The sequence below is a fragment of the Hyla sarda genome, chromosome 1 (genome assembly GCF_029499605.1).
Source record: "Hyla sarda isolate aHylSar1 chromosome 1, aHylSar1.hap1, whole genome shotgun sequence".
Classification (NCBI taxonomy): domain Eukaryota; kingdom Metazoa; phylum Chordata; class Amphibia; order Anura; family Hylidae; genus Hyla; species Hyla sarda.
Genome location: NC_079189.1, coordinates 397,838,843 through 397,855,140, shown reverse-complemented (window position 1 = coordinate 397,855,140; position 16,298 = coordinate 397,838,843). Strand labels below are relative to the sequence as shown.

At 43.3% G+C, this 16,298-nt stretch overlaps 1 protein-coding gene across 6 annotated transcripts in view; it reads right to left on the bottom strand.

Annotated features, from left to right (window-relative positions):
* Positions 1 to 3,668: 3,668 nt before the first annotated feature.
* The window catches only part of LOC130277007 (Y+L amino acid transporter 2-like), a 37,781-nt gene continuing 25,151 nt past the window's right edge, over positions 3,669 to 16,298 (bottom strand). For all 6 annotated transcript variants that reach the window (XM_056527174.1, XM_056527179.1, XM_056527188.1 and 3 more), the window contains exons 5-10: positions 16,075 to 16,198; positions 15,716 to 15,819; positions 15,045 to 15,141; positions 13,292 to 13,441; positions 5,170 to 5,353; positions 3,669 to 4,261 (exon numbers count right to left, since the gene is read on the bottom strand). In XM_056527174.1, coding sequence (XP_056383149.1) covers positions 4,167 to 4,261; positions 5,170 to 5,353; positions 13,292 to 13,441; positions 15,045 to 15,141; positions 15,716 to 15,819; positions 16,075 to 16,198 — 754 coding nt within the window. In that variant the 3' untranslated portion in view covers positions 3,669 to 4,166. The remainder of the gene's footprint in view (positions 4,262 to 5,169; positions 5,354 to 13,291; positions 13,442 to 15,044; positions 15,142 to 15,715; positions 15,820 to 16,074; positions 16,199 to 16,298) is intronic.

Below are 16,298 nucleotides of genomic sequence, written 5' to 3'. Positions count from 1 at the left end.
GTTAGCTGTCACGCCCCCTCCCATAGGCTTGCATTGAGGGGGCGGAATGTGACATCACATGGGAGCGGGGCCGTGATGTCACAATGCTCCGGCCCCGTGATCGCCAGTAATCGGACCTGGAACATGCTCCGGGGACTGATTACAAACTGGGTGCAGCGTGCAAGATCAGGGGGTCCCCAGTGGCGGGACCCCCGCGATCAAACATCTTATCCCCTTTCCTTTGGATAGGGGATAAGATGTCTTAGCACCGGAGTACTCCTTTAAATGGAACATTCTTGTTGTCAGCCAGAGACAGCTCTGATGAGCTATCCTTTGGGTGCTGTTAGCCCAAAGTGTTTTTTTGGCCTCCATCAGGCTGGTTTATGACTGTATAAGTATGAAATAGCATAAAGGACTTCACTATTTCACAGAATAGTGTACAGTAGAAAAAATACAAATACCTTTTCCAGATGTGTGCAGTAAACATGTATGACTAATTTCCTTGGGCAGCTATAAAAGTAAAAAACGAAATGTATACTCGCCAACCTCGGAACACTGATGTAAGCAATGATGGGCAGGGCATGCTTCAGATTCCAATTGACAATTTACTTATATATACCCGTCTACAAAGCACCCCACCTATAGGCAGTGACATATATCGTTTTTAGGCCACATCTATACATGTGTATGATATGTACTCACACCGTTTAGGGATGTGTATAACTTTAACACTCCAATGTAGTGCAGTAGAGAATTATTAATGGGACTGTTTACTGATGATTGATACATCACTTCCATTGCTCTTACAAAACCAATAGGTAATATAAGTCACAAAACCATTTGTAGATCCCTTTTATGTATTTATGTCATTTGTTGACAAAGTCTATTCAAGAGCACTGACACAGTATAGGCCCAGACATGCCTAACAATCTTAAAATAGTCTTGCATAAGACTTATATACAATCTCCCGCAGCTAGGCAGGAACCCAAAGTCTTTAGGCCCCTTAGCACTTCTATAGGCCACATTGCAGAACACAAGCACAGGGCTTTGAATTAGCAAGACAAAGTATTTTCATATGAGAATGCTGAGTGCTCCATGTTTAAGGGTGCATTCACACGCTTTTACTAGCAACGGGTTTCCGGCTACAAGTTACGCTACCATTGATTGAAATGGGTCCACAGACAGTCCGCAATAGTGTCAGATTTGTGGACTGTCCGCGGATCCATTCAGATGAATGGTAGCGTAACTCACAGCAGGTTTCCTACAGCGGGAAGCCTGCTGCTAGTTACTAGCGTGTGAACGCACCCTAAAGTAGATCTCCAGGGCCTTTATTGAGGCCCAGAGAAGCAGTTGTGCTTCCTGTCCACACACTGCCATACCCTCTATACTGTCACTATTCCTAGACTATGGGCTGTGTTTGATACAGGTCATCGCTGCTCGATATTCTTCCTTGTGAAGAACAGGTTAGTTTGGTGGGGGGGGGGGGGTGGGGGTTGAGTTTGAAAAACAACCTAATTTCCCTCTGGATATCAGCAGTGTCCAGACACAAACAGCAGATCTGACAGTTGTAAGGTGTGGCAAGCCAAAAATTTACCCTGCAGTAGCTGCTGAAGAATTGTTGCCGTAAGTAAACTAAAGTGATGGTAGTTCTGGTTTATAAAAAAAAAAAAGAAAGTGCTTTACAAAGCTTAAATGCTGTAATAGGCTCTCCTTCCTTCCTGTGCAATGTATGTTAACACCATTTTATTCCAGACCCTGTCAAAGGATGTCTCCTGTTACTAGTGCTCTAGAGTTGTGGCTGCATTAAAGGGGTTCTCCACTGCTCAGCTTGCCAGCGTCCAGAAGTTTATTATTCTGAAAGCTGTGTGCGGGCTTCCGTGTTCGAGGCCGCCCCTCGTGACGTCACGCCCGCCCCCTCAAGGGGGCGGGCGTGACGTCACGAGGGGGCGGCCTCGAACACGGAAGCCCGCAAACAGCGTACGGAATAATAAGCTCCGGAGGCAGGGCATTGGAGAACCAATTTAAGGAACATGCAGTTAAGAGGATGTCAAATTGGCAGGCGAGGTAGAAGCAGTTTCTTTACCACTTCTGCCTTTTTATTGTCAAATAGAAAGTGCTAAATCGGTATTAATACAGGACGTGGCAGAGCTGAGTTCGGTAATAGGTCTTGTATTCACATGACTGTTTATGCAATCCCCAGGCGTCCAGGGATCAGTTGGGTTTTTTTGGTGATAAATGTTACTTATGGTATGTTCCCACATTGCAAATGCTTTGTGTAGACAAAACTTCATTAACAAACAGTGGCCAAAGGTCACATGGTTTCACTGGTTAAACTGTGGTATAAATGGCAAAGTCCTGCAGCTATTGGCCAACGCATGGGGCTGTGATTTTGATGAAATTTTATGTGAATATAAAGTTTTTAGGCCTACCAGTACCTTGAAAAGCAGAACAGCAGAGAGTCAGATAGGAGAGGGGGTAGGCTCATGCCTCTGTTGGATTTCAGTATGCCCCGTCCTAGATAGGCCACTGCCAGAGCAGCATCTAAACTCTACTGCATATGCCCCGTCCTAGATAGGCCACTGCCAGAGCAGCATCTGAACTCTACTGCATATGTAACTGTGAACATTTGTGAATGTTAAATTAAGCATTGATAAACCTGCCTGGAGTTACCTTGTCTGGCCAAAGACTTTATTGCAAGATTGCTGATTTATATCCCAATAGGATCTAAGGCTGCAAAGGATGTGGTGTCTGAAAGTGTAGTAGTAGATTAGGGTCCTATTACATAGAGAGATTATCTGTGTTACAGGGCCAGCGATCAGCTGAAGAACAAGCAAACACTCATCCTTCAGCTGATCACTTGTTTCTTAGCTGCTTCAAAAAGAACAATAGTGATCAGTCATGTGGCCCTCCCTGAATGTTGGTCCAGCATTGTAATAGGCTTCGTAAACAAGTGCCTATCATTACATTTCACATCTGCCAGTGTAATAGGACCCCTAGTCTCTGTTTTTATCTGTTTCTCTTGGGCTGTGAAGAAAATCTTCTTTCTAATAGCTTCACCTTTTCATATCATGCAGAACCAGTTGGGTTCCAATGAGCCTTTTGGGGTTAATAGACAATATCCGCAAGATTGTATACACTTTCTTGGTGGACATGGGCTCGATCTGTTTACATAATGTTTATGTCTGAGATTGATGCATATACTGTGAAAAGCTCCTGAGATATATATCATGTTAAATGGAGGCCTCCAAAGGCTACAGGTAACATAGCCTTATACTACTATGCTTGCCCCCATCCACAGAATGACACTTCCTCAAATGTTTTATATCTAATTTCTGTACAGTTTTTAGGATCCCAGCTTGTGCTGAACTGGATTCATTGTTTATGTCCAGAGGAAATAATCTGTCCTGATCATGTGATGGAAACAAAGAGGTGTCTCGTAAGAAGCCATGCACCTCTGTGAACAGTACAATACTACAGGTTTTCATCATCTGGAAGTAAACAATAAATGTTCCCTTTCAGTGACTCCTAGCAGAGGTTTAGATGGGTACTCTGGGCAGAGACAACTCCTGCTTGATTAAAGAAGCATAAAAAGTTATTCAAATTAGCAATATGCTACTTATTCCAAAAAAGGTTTAGCATATTGCAGATTTTACTATAATTTTATGCTAGTACCGCTTTAGCTCACTGCTACATTCCATTTCTAATCAACTCCACCAACATTTTAGATTTGTTCTAATATTTTTATTCCACTATGTTCCCACCAGTCCTGTGCAAAGAGACAATTTTCATTTGTTTCCAGTCAGTGCAAACGTTTCAGTAATGTAAGGCACATTGCCAGCTCATTGGGGTCCATATAGTGCTGCCGGTAACACAAAATCACTTGTTAAACCTCTACCTTCACGGGCCAGCCCTACCTTTCTGGATTTCTGCCCCATCTAGGGACTTAACAATTATCTTCCCATTTCAGGGGGAAATATATTTTTATGATGGGAAAAAGAAAAACAGATTAACACTTCCCCTGCCAGAGAGAACTTGTTCAGCTAACTTCATGTCAGAGCACTGCCCTGCAGCCACCCGGCATTGAAGTCTTCAGTGACAAAAAGATGTCCAACCAATGTAAGAAATAAATTATGGGATAAATGAGGTTTCCGGAGATCCAGCAGCTTCCAGATGTGATCAAATGTCTCTTAGTCAGATTTAGCAGCTACTTTCTCTTCCTCTTCTAAATCCAACTCAGTGATAACAGAAAAGCATAAGATCTGGGTGTATCGAGTAATCCACGCTACATAAAAAGACATACAAGTATTAATATCATCTCTATGACGTAGACTTTATAGGCAGAAATTAATGGTTATTCTGTATTGTGAAGTTATACAGTTTTTCAGAATAAATTCTATAAAATTTGCTCACTGTTTACAAAACTTTAAAAAATATGCCCTGGTCATGTACAGGACACACATTTGATCTGATAAGAGCTGTGAAACTGTAATGTAATGCATTGTACGTTCTAAAAATGACGGATTAGATAGAGACTAGGGAATGGACTAATCCGCGGTTGTTACTCTTCGGTGCATGGGTACTGCTGACAAAAAAGCCTGAACATTACAGTTTCTTCTTGCTAGACAAAGTAAAGTTTAAATTTGCTAAACCTTACTTACCTAGCCTTGGGTTCCCCTCAGTTCTGGTTCAGCTCCGTCTGGTCCCCTGAATTTCAGCATTCTTCTTTTTTTCAAGATAAGTGGTCAGTGGAGGCCCTGTCAGCTCAGTCAGTTACTGCCACTGCGCTGTCCTGTCTTGGCCAGTGATTGGCTAAGCCAACAGGTCCAGCACCAAAAGCTTATCTTGAAAGCAGGAAGAAGACAGATGATCTGGGGACCAAACAGAGCCAGACTGGAGCTGAGGGGAACCTGGGATTAGGTAACTATAGAATTTTTCCCTGTCCCCGGCATTAGATTATTTAAAATGAAATTCTCCAAACTGCTGTCAGGTCTAGATAGATGAGGAATAAGTAACTTAAAGATGCCTAGGGTAATGGTCATACAAGTTGCATGATCGGAAATAAAAAGTTTTAATTCACCTTCTGCCTCACTACTGAGTGCCTTCTAGGTATTACCACACTGTATTTTTTTCTGGGCTATCTGCACTGAAAGCTCCAATTTGATGTAAAACTTATCTAAAAGAAATTCATACCTGCAAAGCGACGTAGAAAATGTGGTTTCTTTTCCTCTGGAACACGTACAAGAAGGAAATAGACAGGAACACCGGAAAGGGCTATAGCTATTCCAATCAGAGAGTTTATCAAGTCACTGTACAGTGGCACGGCCACCAGGAACACAGTGCATAGACAGAATATTATTGGAAAGACCAGGCTTAGCTGTAACAGACAAGAAAACAAAGACCAGTGACATCTGCAGCAGGAAATAAAATAAGGAAATATGTATATAAAACATATTTTATGTATTTCATTTTTATTTTATGTAAATATTCTCTAATGTTGGCCTTACATGAGAGATAGTTGTTGGCTTTTCCCCCATACACATGCACGCTCGCCTTGTCCAAGCGTGCATGTGTTATGAATGGGAGTAAGCTGCTGACAGACTTCAATGATGGGGTTTCTCCCAGAAGAACAAAAAGATTGGGCATTTTAAAATCCAACTGCCTGATATTCTTTTTCCCAACATCTGCCATTGGAGGAGAGTTGGGAGACTTCTATACTCATTAGATGACCAGCTGTAATTGCTGGCAGGTACAGACAACATTAATCTAATGTGTAAAGGTGCCTTAAAGGAGTTTTCCGGAATTAGAAAAACACTGCTTCTTTTATGCAAAATCAGCACCATTCCTGTCCACAGTTTGTGCCTGGTTGGCTCTATTAACCCCTTAAGGACACAGCCCATTTTGGCCTTAAAAGGGTACTCCTGTGGAAAACTTTTTTTTTTTTTTTTTAATCAACTGGTGCCAGAAAGATTAACAGATTTGTAAATCACTTCTATTAAAAAATCTTAATCCTTCCAGTACTTTTTAGGGGCTGTATACTAAAGAGAAATCCAAAAAGAAATGCATTTCCTGTGATGTCCTGACCACAGTGCTCTCTGCTGTCCATTTTAGGAACTGTCCATAGAAAAAGAAAATCCCCATAGAAAACATATGCTTCTCTGGACAGTTCCTAAAATGGACAGCAGAGGTCAGCAGAGAGCACTGTGGTCAGGACATCACAGGAAATGCATTTCTTTTTGGACTTCTCTTTAGTATACAGCCCCTAAAAAGTACTGGAAGGATTAAGATTTTTTTAATAGAAGTGATTTACAAATCTGTTTAACTTTCTGGCACCAGTTGATTTAAAAAGAAAAAGTTTTCCACGGGAGTACCCCTTTAAGGACCAGGCCAATTTTATTTTAGCATTTTTGATTTTTCCTTTACCTTCTAAAAATCATAACTCTTTAATATTTTCATCCACAGACCCATATGAGGGCTTGTTTTTTGCATCATCAATTTTACTTTGTAATGACATAACTTATTTTACCATAAAATGTACAGTGCATTCACGCTGTACACTGTACAGTAAAAATGACATGTTTTCTTTATTCTGTGGCTCAATATGATTAAAATTATACCAATGTTATATGCTTTTTTTTTTTTTTTTTTTTTTACAATTGTACCACTTTAAAAAAAATCTCAAACTATTTTAACAAGATCAGTATGTCTAAAATTGCCCTACTTTGACCACCTATAACTTTATAATTTTTCTGTATATGAGGCAGTGTAGGGCTCATTTTTCGTTCCGTGATCTGTAGTTTTTATTGGTACCACTGTTGCTTATATTTTACTTTTTAATCACTTTTTATACATTTTTTTGGGAATATAATGTGACAAAAATCAGCAATTTTTCACTTTTTTTTTTACATTTACGCCGTTCACCATACGGTATAATTAACATTATATTTTGATAGTTCTGACAATTATGCACACGGCAATACCAAATATGTTTATAAAAAAAAATGTTAACGCTTTTTGGGGGTAAAATGTGAAAAAGGGACGTTTTACATTTTTTTTGGAGGAGGGGATTTTTCAAATTTTTTTACTTTTTCTTTTTACATTTTTTCACTTATTATTTACACTTTTTATGTCCTCATAGGGGACTATTTATAGCAATCATTATGCATAGGGCATAGCGCTGATCAGTATTATCAGCGATCTACTGCTCTGGTCTGCTCGATCCCAGACCAGAGCAGAAGACCCCTGGAGATGGCCGGAGGCAGGTGAGGGGAACTCCAGCCGCCATGCTGGATGATCGGATCCACGATGGATTGCCCCATTGACCTCTGAGGACGTCACATATCGTGACAAAACATGTTAGGGGTGCTTTGTTGTAGATTTTAAAGTCAGCATTACCACCGTAAACCTGGGCATGCCCTGCAGGTATGCCAAGGAAGTGAAGTGCACTAATGTATGCTGAATGGCAACAAATAACATGTGAAGAACATAGTGGTGATATGCTGGGTTTTTAACTTCAATCTTTTATTATAAATCACAATTATTATTTTGTCAGTAATAAAAGTTAAGTTTTAAAACTTTTTGGTGAGGAATAAAAGTGGACAAATTTTCTTCGCCCATAGGACGGAGCTGCTTTAAAATTAACCATTGTTAGTCCCCCCCTCATCTGGGTCCATTTTGTTGAGGTGATCTGTATTGATTACATCATCTGAGGGGTTATTGACGGACATGATCGCGATCGCTGATGTCCGCTATTACCGGTGGGTCAATGGCTGCTGATAGCAGCCAGGGCCTGCTGTGCATGACACGAGCACCGGTCCGCAGCACCATGACGTACATTTATGGCGATTGTCATGAACCCCTTAAGGACTCAGCCCATTTTGGCCTTAAGGACTCAGACAATTACATTTTTACGTTTTCATTTTTTCCTCCTCGCCTTCTAAAAATCGTAACTCTTTTATATTTTCATCCACAGACTAGTATGAGGGCTTATTTTTTGCGTGACCAGTTGTCCTTTGTAATGACATCACTCATTATATCATAAAATGTATGGCGCAACCAAAAAACACTATTTTTGTGGGGAAATTAAAACGAAAAACGCAATTTTGCTAATTTTGGAAGGTTTCGTTTTCACGCCGTGCAATTTATGGTAAAAATGACGTGTGTTCTTTATTCTGAGGGTCAATACGATTAAAATGATACCCATTATTACATACTTTTATATTATTGTTGCGCTTAAAAAAAATCACAAACTTTTTAACCAAATTAGTACGTTTATAATCCCTTTATTTAGATGACCTCTAACTTTTTTATTTTTCCGTATAAGGGGCGGTATGGGGGCTCATTTTTTGCGCTATGATCTGTACTTTTTTTTGATACCACATTTGCATATAAAAAACTTTTAATACATTTTTTATAATTTTTTTTTAAATAAAATGTATTAAAAAAGTAGGAATTTTGGACTTTTTTTTTCTTTTTCGTTCACGCTGTTCACTGTACGGGATCATTAACATTTTATTTTAATAGTTCGGACATTTACGCACGCGGCGATACCAAATATGTGTATAAAAAATTTTTTTTATGCTTTTTGGGGTTAAAATAGGAAAAAACGGACGTTTTACTTTTTTATTGGGGGAGGGGATTTTTCACTTTTTTTTTACTTTTACTTTTACATTTTTAAAAATTTTTTTTTTTACACTTGAATAGTCCCCATAGGGGACTATTCATAGCAATACCATGATTGCTAATACTGATCTGTTCTATGTATAGGACATAGAACAGATCAGTGTTATCGGTCATCTTCTGCTCTGGTCTGCTCGATCACAGACCAGAGCAGGAGACGCTGGGAGCCGGACGGAGGAAGGAGAGGGGACCTCCGTGCGGCATTATGAATGATCGGATCCCCGCAGCAGCGCTGCGGGCGATCCAATCATTCATTCAAATCGCGCACTGCCGCAGATGCCGGGATCTGTATTGATCCCGGCACCTGAGGGGTTAATGGCGGACGCCCGCGAGATCGCGGGCGTCGGCCATTGCCGGCGGGTCCCTGGCTGCGATCAGTAGCCGGGATCAGCCGCGCATGACACGGGCATCGCTCCGATGCCCGCGGTTATGCACAGGACATAAATGTACGTCCTGGTGCGTTAAGTACCACCTCACCAGGACGTACATTTACGTCCTGCGTCCTTAAGGGGTTAAGGGGTTAAAGTGAATGGGACTGAGTTGCAGTACTACACACAACCTGTGGACAACAGTGGTGCTGTTTTTGCAACAAAAAAAAAACTTGTGGTCCTGTGGGCTGCGGATCTCCTCGGGCAGCTCTGCGGCACAAGAGTTGAGCCCACTAAGTGCTGTATTTCTATTGTTTGAGCACTTTGTCATATATTTTATGTTTCTTATATGCACTGTAGAATATGTAATTTATGTGTGTTGTACCTTTAAGAGCAGAGGAGCATTGTAAACCGTGTGACCCCGCCTGGCCAATGGGAACCCCTAAATTCTTAGGTATATAGTGTTTTGGGGGAGGAGTTGCCCCAGTCTAGCCCTAGTGCTAAAGCTGAGTTGTCACGATTCGGCTTACGGGTAGTGGATCCGCTGTGTCAGCGAGGGATTGGCGTGGACCGTGCTAGTGGACCGGTTCTAAGAGGCTACTGGTTTTCACCAGAGCCCCCTGCAAAGCGGGATGGTCTTGCTGCGGCAGTAGCAACCAGGTCGTATCCACTAGCAACGGCTCAACCTCACTGACTGCTGAGAAGGCGTGGGACAGAAGGACAAGGCAGAGGCAAGGTCAGACGTAGCAGAAGGTCGGGGCAGGCGGCAAGGTTCGTAGTCAGGATGGATAGCAGAAGTTCAGGTACACAGGCTTTGGACACACTAAACGCTTTCACTGGCACAAGGCAACAAGATCCGGCAAGGGAGTGCATGGGAGGAGGTCAGATATAGTCTGGAGCAGGTGGAAGCCAATTAAGCTAATTGGGCCAGGCACCAATCAATGGTGCACTGGCCCTTTAAGTCTTAGAGAGCTGGCGCGCGCGCGCGCCCTAGAGAGCGGAGCCGCGCGCGCCAGCACATGACAGCAGGGGACCGGGACGGGTAAGTGACCTGGGATGCGATTCGCGAGCGGGCGCGTCCCGCTGTGCGAATCGCATCCCCAACGGCCATGACAGTGCAGCGCTCCCGGTCAGCGGGACTGACCGGGGCGCTGCAGGGAGAAAGACGCCGTGAGCGCTCCGGGGAGGAGCGGGGACCCGGAGCGCTAGGCGTAACAGTACCCCCCCCCTTAGGTCTCCCCTTTTTTTTGTCCGGTAACTGCCTCCCCTGGGATGAGGACACCGGGAAAGAATGGAGGGCTTCCTCAACGGGAGGCAGTACAGCAGGAGTTGGAATGGGGAGGGAGGGCAGAGGGTGAAGCTTGGCACGGGGCAGGGAGACACAAGGACGGGAGCCATGAGGGGACACAGAGGCTTGCCTGATGGGACTGGGAGGGGGGGAGAGGCACTTCCTGTGGCAGGCAGAGTCCCAGTTCTTGATCTCCCCGGTGGTCCAATCAAGGGTGGGGGAATGAAGCCGGAGCCATGGCAGACCGAGGAGGACCTCAGAGGTACAGCCGGGGAGAACGAAGAGCTCAATTCTCTCGAGGTGGGGTCCAATAGACATCAGGAGGGGTTCTGTGCGGTAACGCACGGTGCAGTCCAATCTGGCTCCGTTGACCGCGGAAATGTAGAGCGGCTTGACGAGACGGGTCACCGGGATGCTGAATTTATTAACAAAGGACTCCAAAATAAAATTCCCGGAGGCACCAGAGTCCAAGCAGGCCACAGCTGAGAGGGAGGAGTTGGCTGTAGGAGAAATCCGCACGGGCACCGTGAGACGTGGAGAAGAAGACTTAGAACCAAGAGATGCCACACCCACGTGAGCTGGGTGCGTGCGTTTCCCAGGCGTGGAGGACGGATAGGGCAATCCACCAAGAAATGCTCGGTACTGGCACAGTACAGACAGAGATTTTCTTCTCTACGGCGATTCCTCTCTTCCTGGGTCAGGCGAGACCGATCCACTTGCATGGCCTCCTCGGCGGGAGGCCTAAGCGTAGATTGCAACGGAGACTGTGGGAGAGGTGCCCAGAGATCTAAGTCTTTTTCCTGGCGGAGCTCTTGGTGTCGCTCAGAAAAACGCATGTCAATGCGGGTAGCCAAATGGATGAGTTCTTGGAGGTTGGCAGGAATCTCTCGTGCGGCCAGCACATCCTTGATGCGACTGGATAGGCCTTTTTTAAAGGTCGCGCAGAGAGCCTCGTTATTCCAGGATAGTTCAGAAGCAAGAGTACGGAATTGTATGGCGTACTCGCCAACGGAAGAATTACCCTGGACCAGGTTCAGCAAGGCAGTCTCAGCAGAAGAGGCTCGGGCAGGTTCCTCAAAGACACTTCGGACTTCAGCGAAGAAGGACTGGACTGTGGCTGTGGCAGGATCATTGCGGTCCCAGAGCGGTGTGGCCCAAGACAAGGCCTTTCCTGAAAGAAGGCTTACTACGAACGCCACCTTAGACCGTTCTGTAGGAAACAAGTCCGACAACATCTCCATATGCAGGGAACACTGAGACAAAAATCCACGGCAGAGTTTAGAGTCCCCATCAAATTTGTCCGGCAGGGACAAGCGTAGGTTAGGAGCGGCCACTCGCTGCGGAGGAGGTGCAGGAGCTGGCGGAGGAGATGGTTGCTGCTGTAGCAGAGGCAGAAGTTGCTGTAACATGGCGGTCAACTGCGACAGCTGCTGTCCTTGTTGGGCAATCTGCTGCGATTGCTGAGCGACCACCGTGGGAAGATCAGCGAGACTTGGCAGCGGCACCTCAGCGGGATCCATGGCCGGATCTACTGTCACGATTCGGCTTACGGGTAGTGGATCCGCTGTGTCAGCGAGGGATTGGCGTGGACCGTGCTAGTGGACCGGTTCTAAGAGGCTACTGGTTTTCACCAGAGCCCGCCGCAAAGCGGGATGGTCTTGCTGCGGCAGTAGCAACCAGGTCGTATCCACTAGCAACGGCTCAACCTCACTGACTGCTGAGAAGGCGTGGGACAGAAGGACAAGGCAGAGGCAAGGTCAGACGTAGCAGAAGGTCGGGGCAGGCGGCAAGGTTCGTAGTCAGGATGGATAGCAGAAGTTCAGGTACACAGGCTTTGGACACACTAAACGCTTTCACTGGCACAAGGCAACAAGATCCGGCAAGGGAGTGCATGGGAGGAGGTCAGATATAGTCTGGAGCAGGTGGAAGCCAATTAAGCTAATTGGGCCAGGCACCAATCAATGGTGCACTGGCCCTTTAAGTCTCAGAGAGCTGGCGCGCGCGCGCGCCCTAGAGAGCGGAGCCGCGCGCGCCAGCACATGACAGCAGGGGACCGGGACGGGTAAGTGACCTGGGATGCGATTCGCGAGCGGGCGCGTCCCGCTGTGCGAATCGCATCCCCAACGGCCATGACAGTGCAGCGCTCCCGGTCAGCGGGACTGACCGGGGCGCTGCAGGGAGAAAGACGCCGTGAGCGCTCCGGGGAAGAGCGGGGACCCGGAGCGCTAGGCGTAACATGAGTGCAGTGTGGTAAAGAAGTGAAGTGGTGTGTGGAGAAATCCTTAAGGAGGCCCAAGAACAAATCTCTTCTCAATCCTACCCAGCCATTCTGCAAGTGTTCCCCCTTACAGTGAAAAGTCAAGCCCTGGCAGAGAAAGCAATTGGACCTTGTCAGAACCCTAGCCGGCGTGGAAATTCTTCAGTCTCATATCAAGTCAGTATTAAATCAGTGGGTGAAAGGCACCGTAAGTCCCAGCAAGGCAACAGGGCTCCCAAAGGGTTACACTACATTCCTTTAACTCTGCTCCAGACTGTGTTTATTACCATCTGTACCCTGCTCAGTAAAAAGCAGTTATCTGTAACCTGGCATTGTTGTGTTTCTTTACTCCCCGTGTCTGGCCCAGAAGAAGCTGTCTCTACCTTGGACCGTGTATAGGCTAACGGTGCCCAGGCATCACAAGGTAATTAGGTATTCCTTACACCCCTGTGTCACCACACACTGTTTTTCTGGACAACCCTTTTAAGGCTTATTTAAACTGGCAAAAAAGGGCACAAGTAGCTGATTTTGTGCCTTCCAGGCTACATTAAATCTGACACCAGTGCTGAAGCCAACAAAGTTTGTTGTGAGAACCTACAAAGATAACAAAGAAGAAGTTCACATGGCCAAAGAAGACAATGTCAATGAACAGAGGTCATAGGGCAAGAAAAAAAAAACACTTAGGCAGATACTACATTTAGACACTTGTAAATGCAACTTTACCTTAAGAGGTCGCGGCCTGTCTGGCTCCTTCCAGCGCAGATAAAGTTGACCAGCAATAGACAGACCCACAAATAACCAATAACTGAAGCTGTAATAGTTGATGAGCTGGAAGATATCTTCTACACAGAGGTACACCAAAGCCATGGCAGCCTGTTAATGAACAACAGTCAGCAGGGCATCACTCATGCAGTCGACTACTGCTCAAGCATCACTGAAATACCAAAATACTGAAAACACCAAAGATACATGCAGTGCAACACAATGTACCTACGCGTGAAGCATGCTCAGGAATGTATATTGCCACGGTGCATGTGTACAACAAAAAAAAAAAAGATCTGTATTGTGAAATACAAAATGAACAGCTTCATATATTTTTTCCTGTGCTCATGGTGTATGTGTGCAGCAGGTTTGTCCTTTGACCATGACAGAATGAAATGTCTGCATTAATATACATTTAAATTTAAAGAGTCGTTGTTATATCTTTGTTCCAGCTATCAGCCAAGGGTTTTGCATGAGTTTTGCTATTAGGAGATGCAATTTAAATTTCAATTGGTTATTTCCAAAATGCAATTCTTTTCTTCTACTTTCAGGGTAAATTTACATGGCAGATTTGTTGGAGAAATTTCAGCAACTTTCCCATTCATGTGAAATATACCCTTACAAATAAACAAAACTGATTTTCAATCGCAAACATTTCTACTACATATCTGCCATTCCGTTATTGTAATGTCTTGTATTCCGTGGCAACTGTATAAAATCTATCTTGTGTATTTTTTGTTTACAGCTTAAAATGATATACCTGTAATGATACATGGTTATGTAGTTTATTCACACCACTTACTTTTATCTGTGCTAGTTTATATGATTTATTGATTTTTAATATGATCAAACAAATCCTTGTCATACAGATCTGTAATAGAGCAGATATTGCCTGCTATAGGCCCTTCCTGGATTCATATGAAATATGTAAGAAAAAAAGTAACGTCATGCCTCTAGGGATAATATGGTCTCTGTACACAGCTTTTTATATGGATTATTTTGGTTTATGTTTATGCACACATAAACACATTTCTTTTAGACCTATGTGCCTTCAATCTTATCACATTTTTTTCTATGTATTTATTTTCAGATATACAATCCATTTCACAGTAAATGTAGTTACATATTAAGTACAGTCGAAAAAAATCGAGGCATGTTTAACCAGTGGGGGAGAGAAGAGGTGGATGTGGGAAAGGGGGGTATAGGTACCTTTAATGCAAGTATTTCATAGGGCTACATAAGCATTAATGTCAACTGTTACTTTTTAAACCTAATACCCAAGGACAACAGTAAAGTCAAATCCTTATCAGAACATACACTTTGTACCACTTCCACATTTGGTACTTTCATGTGCATCACCACTTCTCTATTTAATTTGACCTTTGTTATTTCTAAACAGATTTAATGAATGAAACTCGTGATATTATTCTTAGTTGGGAATATAGTTGGGGAGATACAATTGATATGCCTTGATGTATATATGTAGTTTCATGTATGATAGTCATGAAAAGTACTCAGTACCAAGCAAGGCAAATAAAATCCTTCAGCTGTACCCAAAGAAGATGCATTTCTTTCAATCATTTTAGTAACAGATACTATAATCATTCATTATCGTTTTGTCTGTATACCCATATACACCTATAAAGATCCTGATAAATGTACAGTACTGCTGAACATTTACACGTGTAGTTTTAGTATTAAAAGTTACACTTACATTAAACAGCAGGGCTGGGATTGGGGTGAATCGCTCCACATGGATCATACTTAGAGCATCAGGAAGGTGTCCTTCTCGAGAACCGACAAAGAAAAGCCTGAAATTACAAACAATACATATGCGAACAACTATGTAAATAAAGATCTAGGGACATTAATATGATGTTAAAAGGGTATGTAAGTCTACCAGGACTAAACATTTTTCTGTTTAACATTTTCATTTTACAGTATTTTTTAATTATTTCACACATTTTACACAAGTGGAGAATTCATTTAAAAAAAACCCTGAGAGTTCAAGGATCTAAGAGCTTGTATATGTACAGACACATGGCATTATAAGTCATTACTAGGTCCCTCCAGCCTGGGGTCACTTTTCCTAAAAAATCACCAACTGTATAACTGTTAGGCTCTGACATTTTATTTTTATAAACCACAACTAAAGTGTAGTCATAGCAACCAACGATGCTATACCTTCAAATATACATTTCCCCTCTAGTATTAGATGTCAGCACATATTCTTACGTATCATTTCACTGCACAATGTAGAATCGGGTGGTGTGGGCTTCCACAGTTTGAGAAATGCCTCACATAAATATGAAACTGATTTCTTTTAAGGTGGGAGTTCTACCACTACTTTTTTTTGCATATAGTATGAATCAATAACTGTTTTACCTTGATGCAGCCAGAATTGAAGCATTCAGGCCTCCAAAGCATGAAAGTGCTACAGCCAGAGGGATTGTCCAGTTAAATATTCCGAATATCTGATCCGCAAAGGTCTGAGAAAAGTGGAATCCAGGATCAGTTTAAGTACATGTATGAAGACAGAGAACCCCAGTTACTGAGAAAACGACTGTATCTACAGCAAGCTGAAATGTCTCATGTATTTCCTTAGTTTACTTTTACCTTCAAAGCAGCATTATAAGTTATAGTTACTGAATACCCTCTGTTTTTTTTAATTAACAGTCATGTATGTGACTAGCTTGATCCAAGCATTAACAAGTTATTGTACAAGGTTCCTTCTGTGTATTTACCACTGCTACAGCATCACTTCCCAGTATGGACCGCATGTCCAGAACAGTGTAATATGCCACATTAGTGAGTATATAAATAACAGTCACAATTGGCATGGAGATCCCGATGGCAATGGGCAGGTTCCTGTGAAGAACATGATAGGAGAAGTGTCATCTTTCATAATACAATAGGAAATATTGTTACCATTAGTAATCACTTCCTAATCTCCATCAGTCGTTCTGCA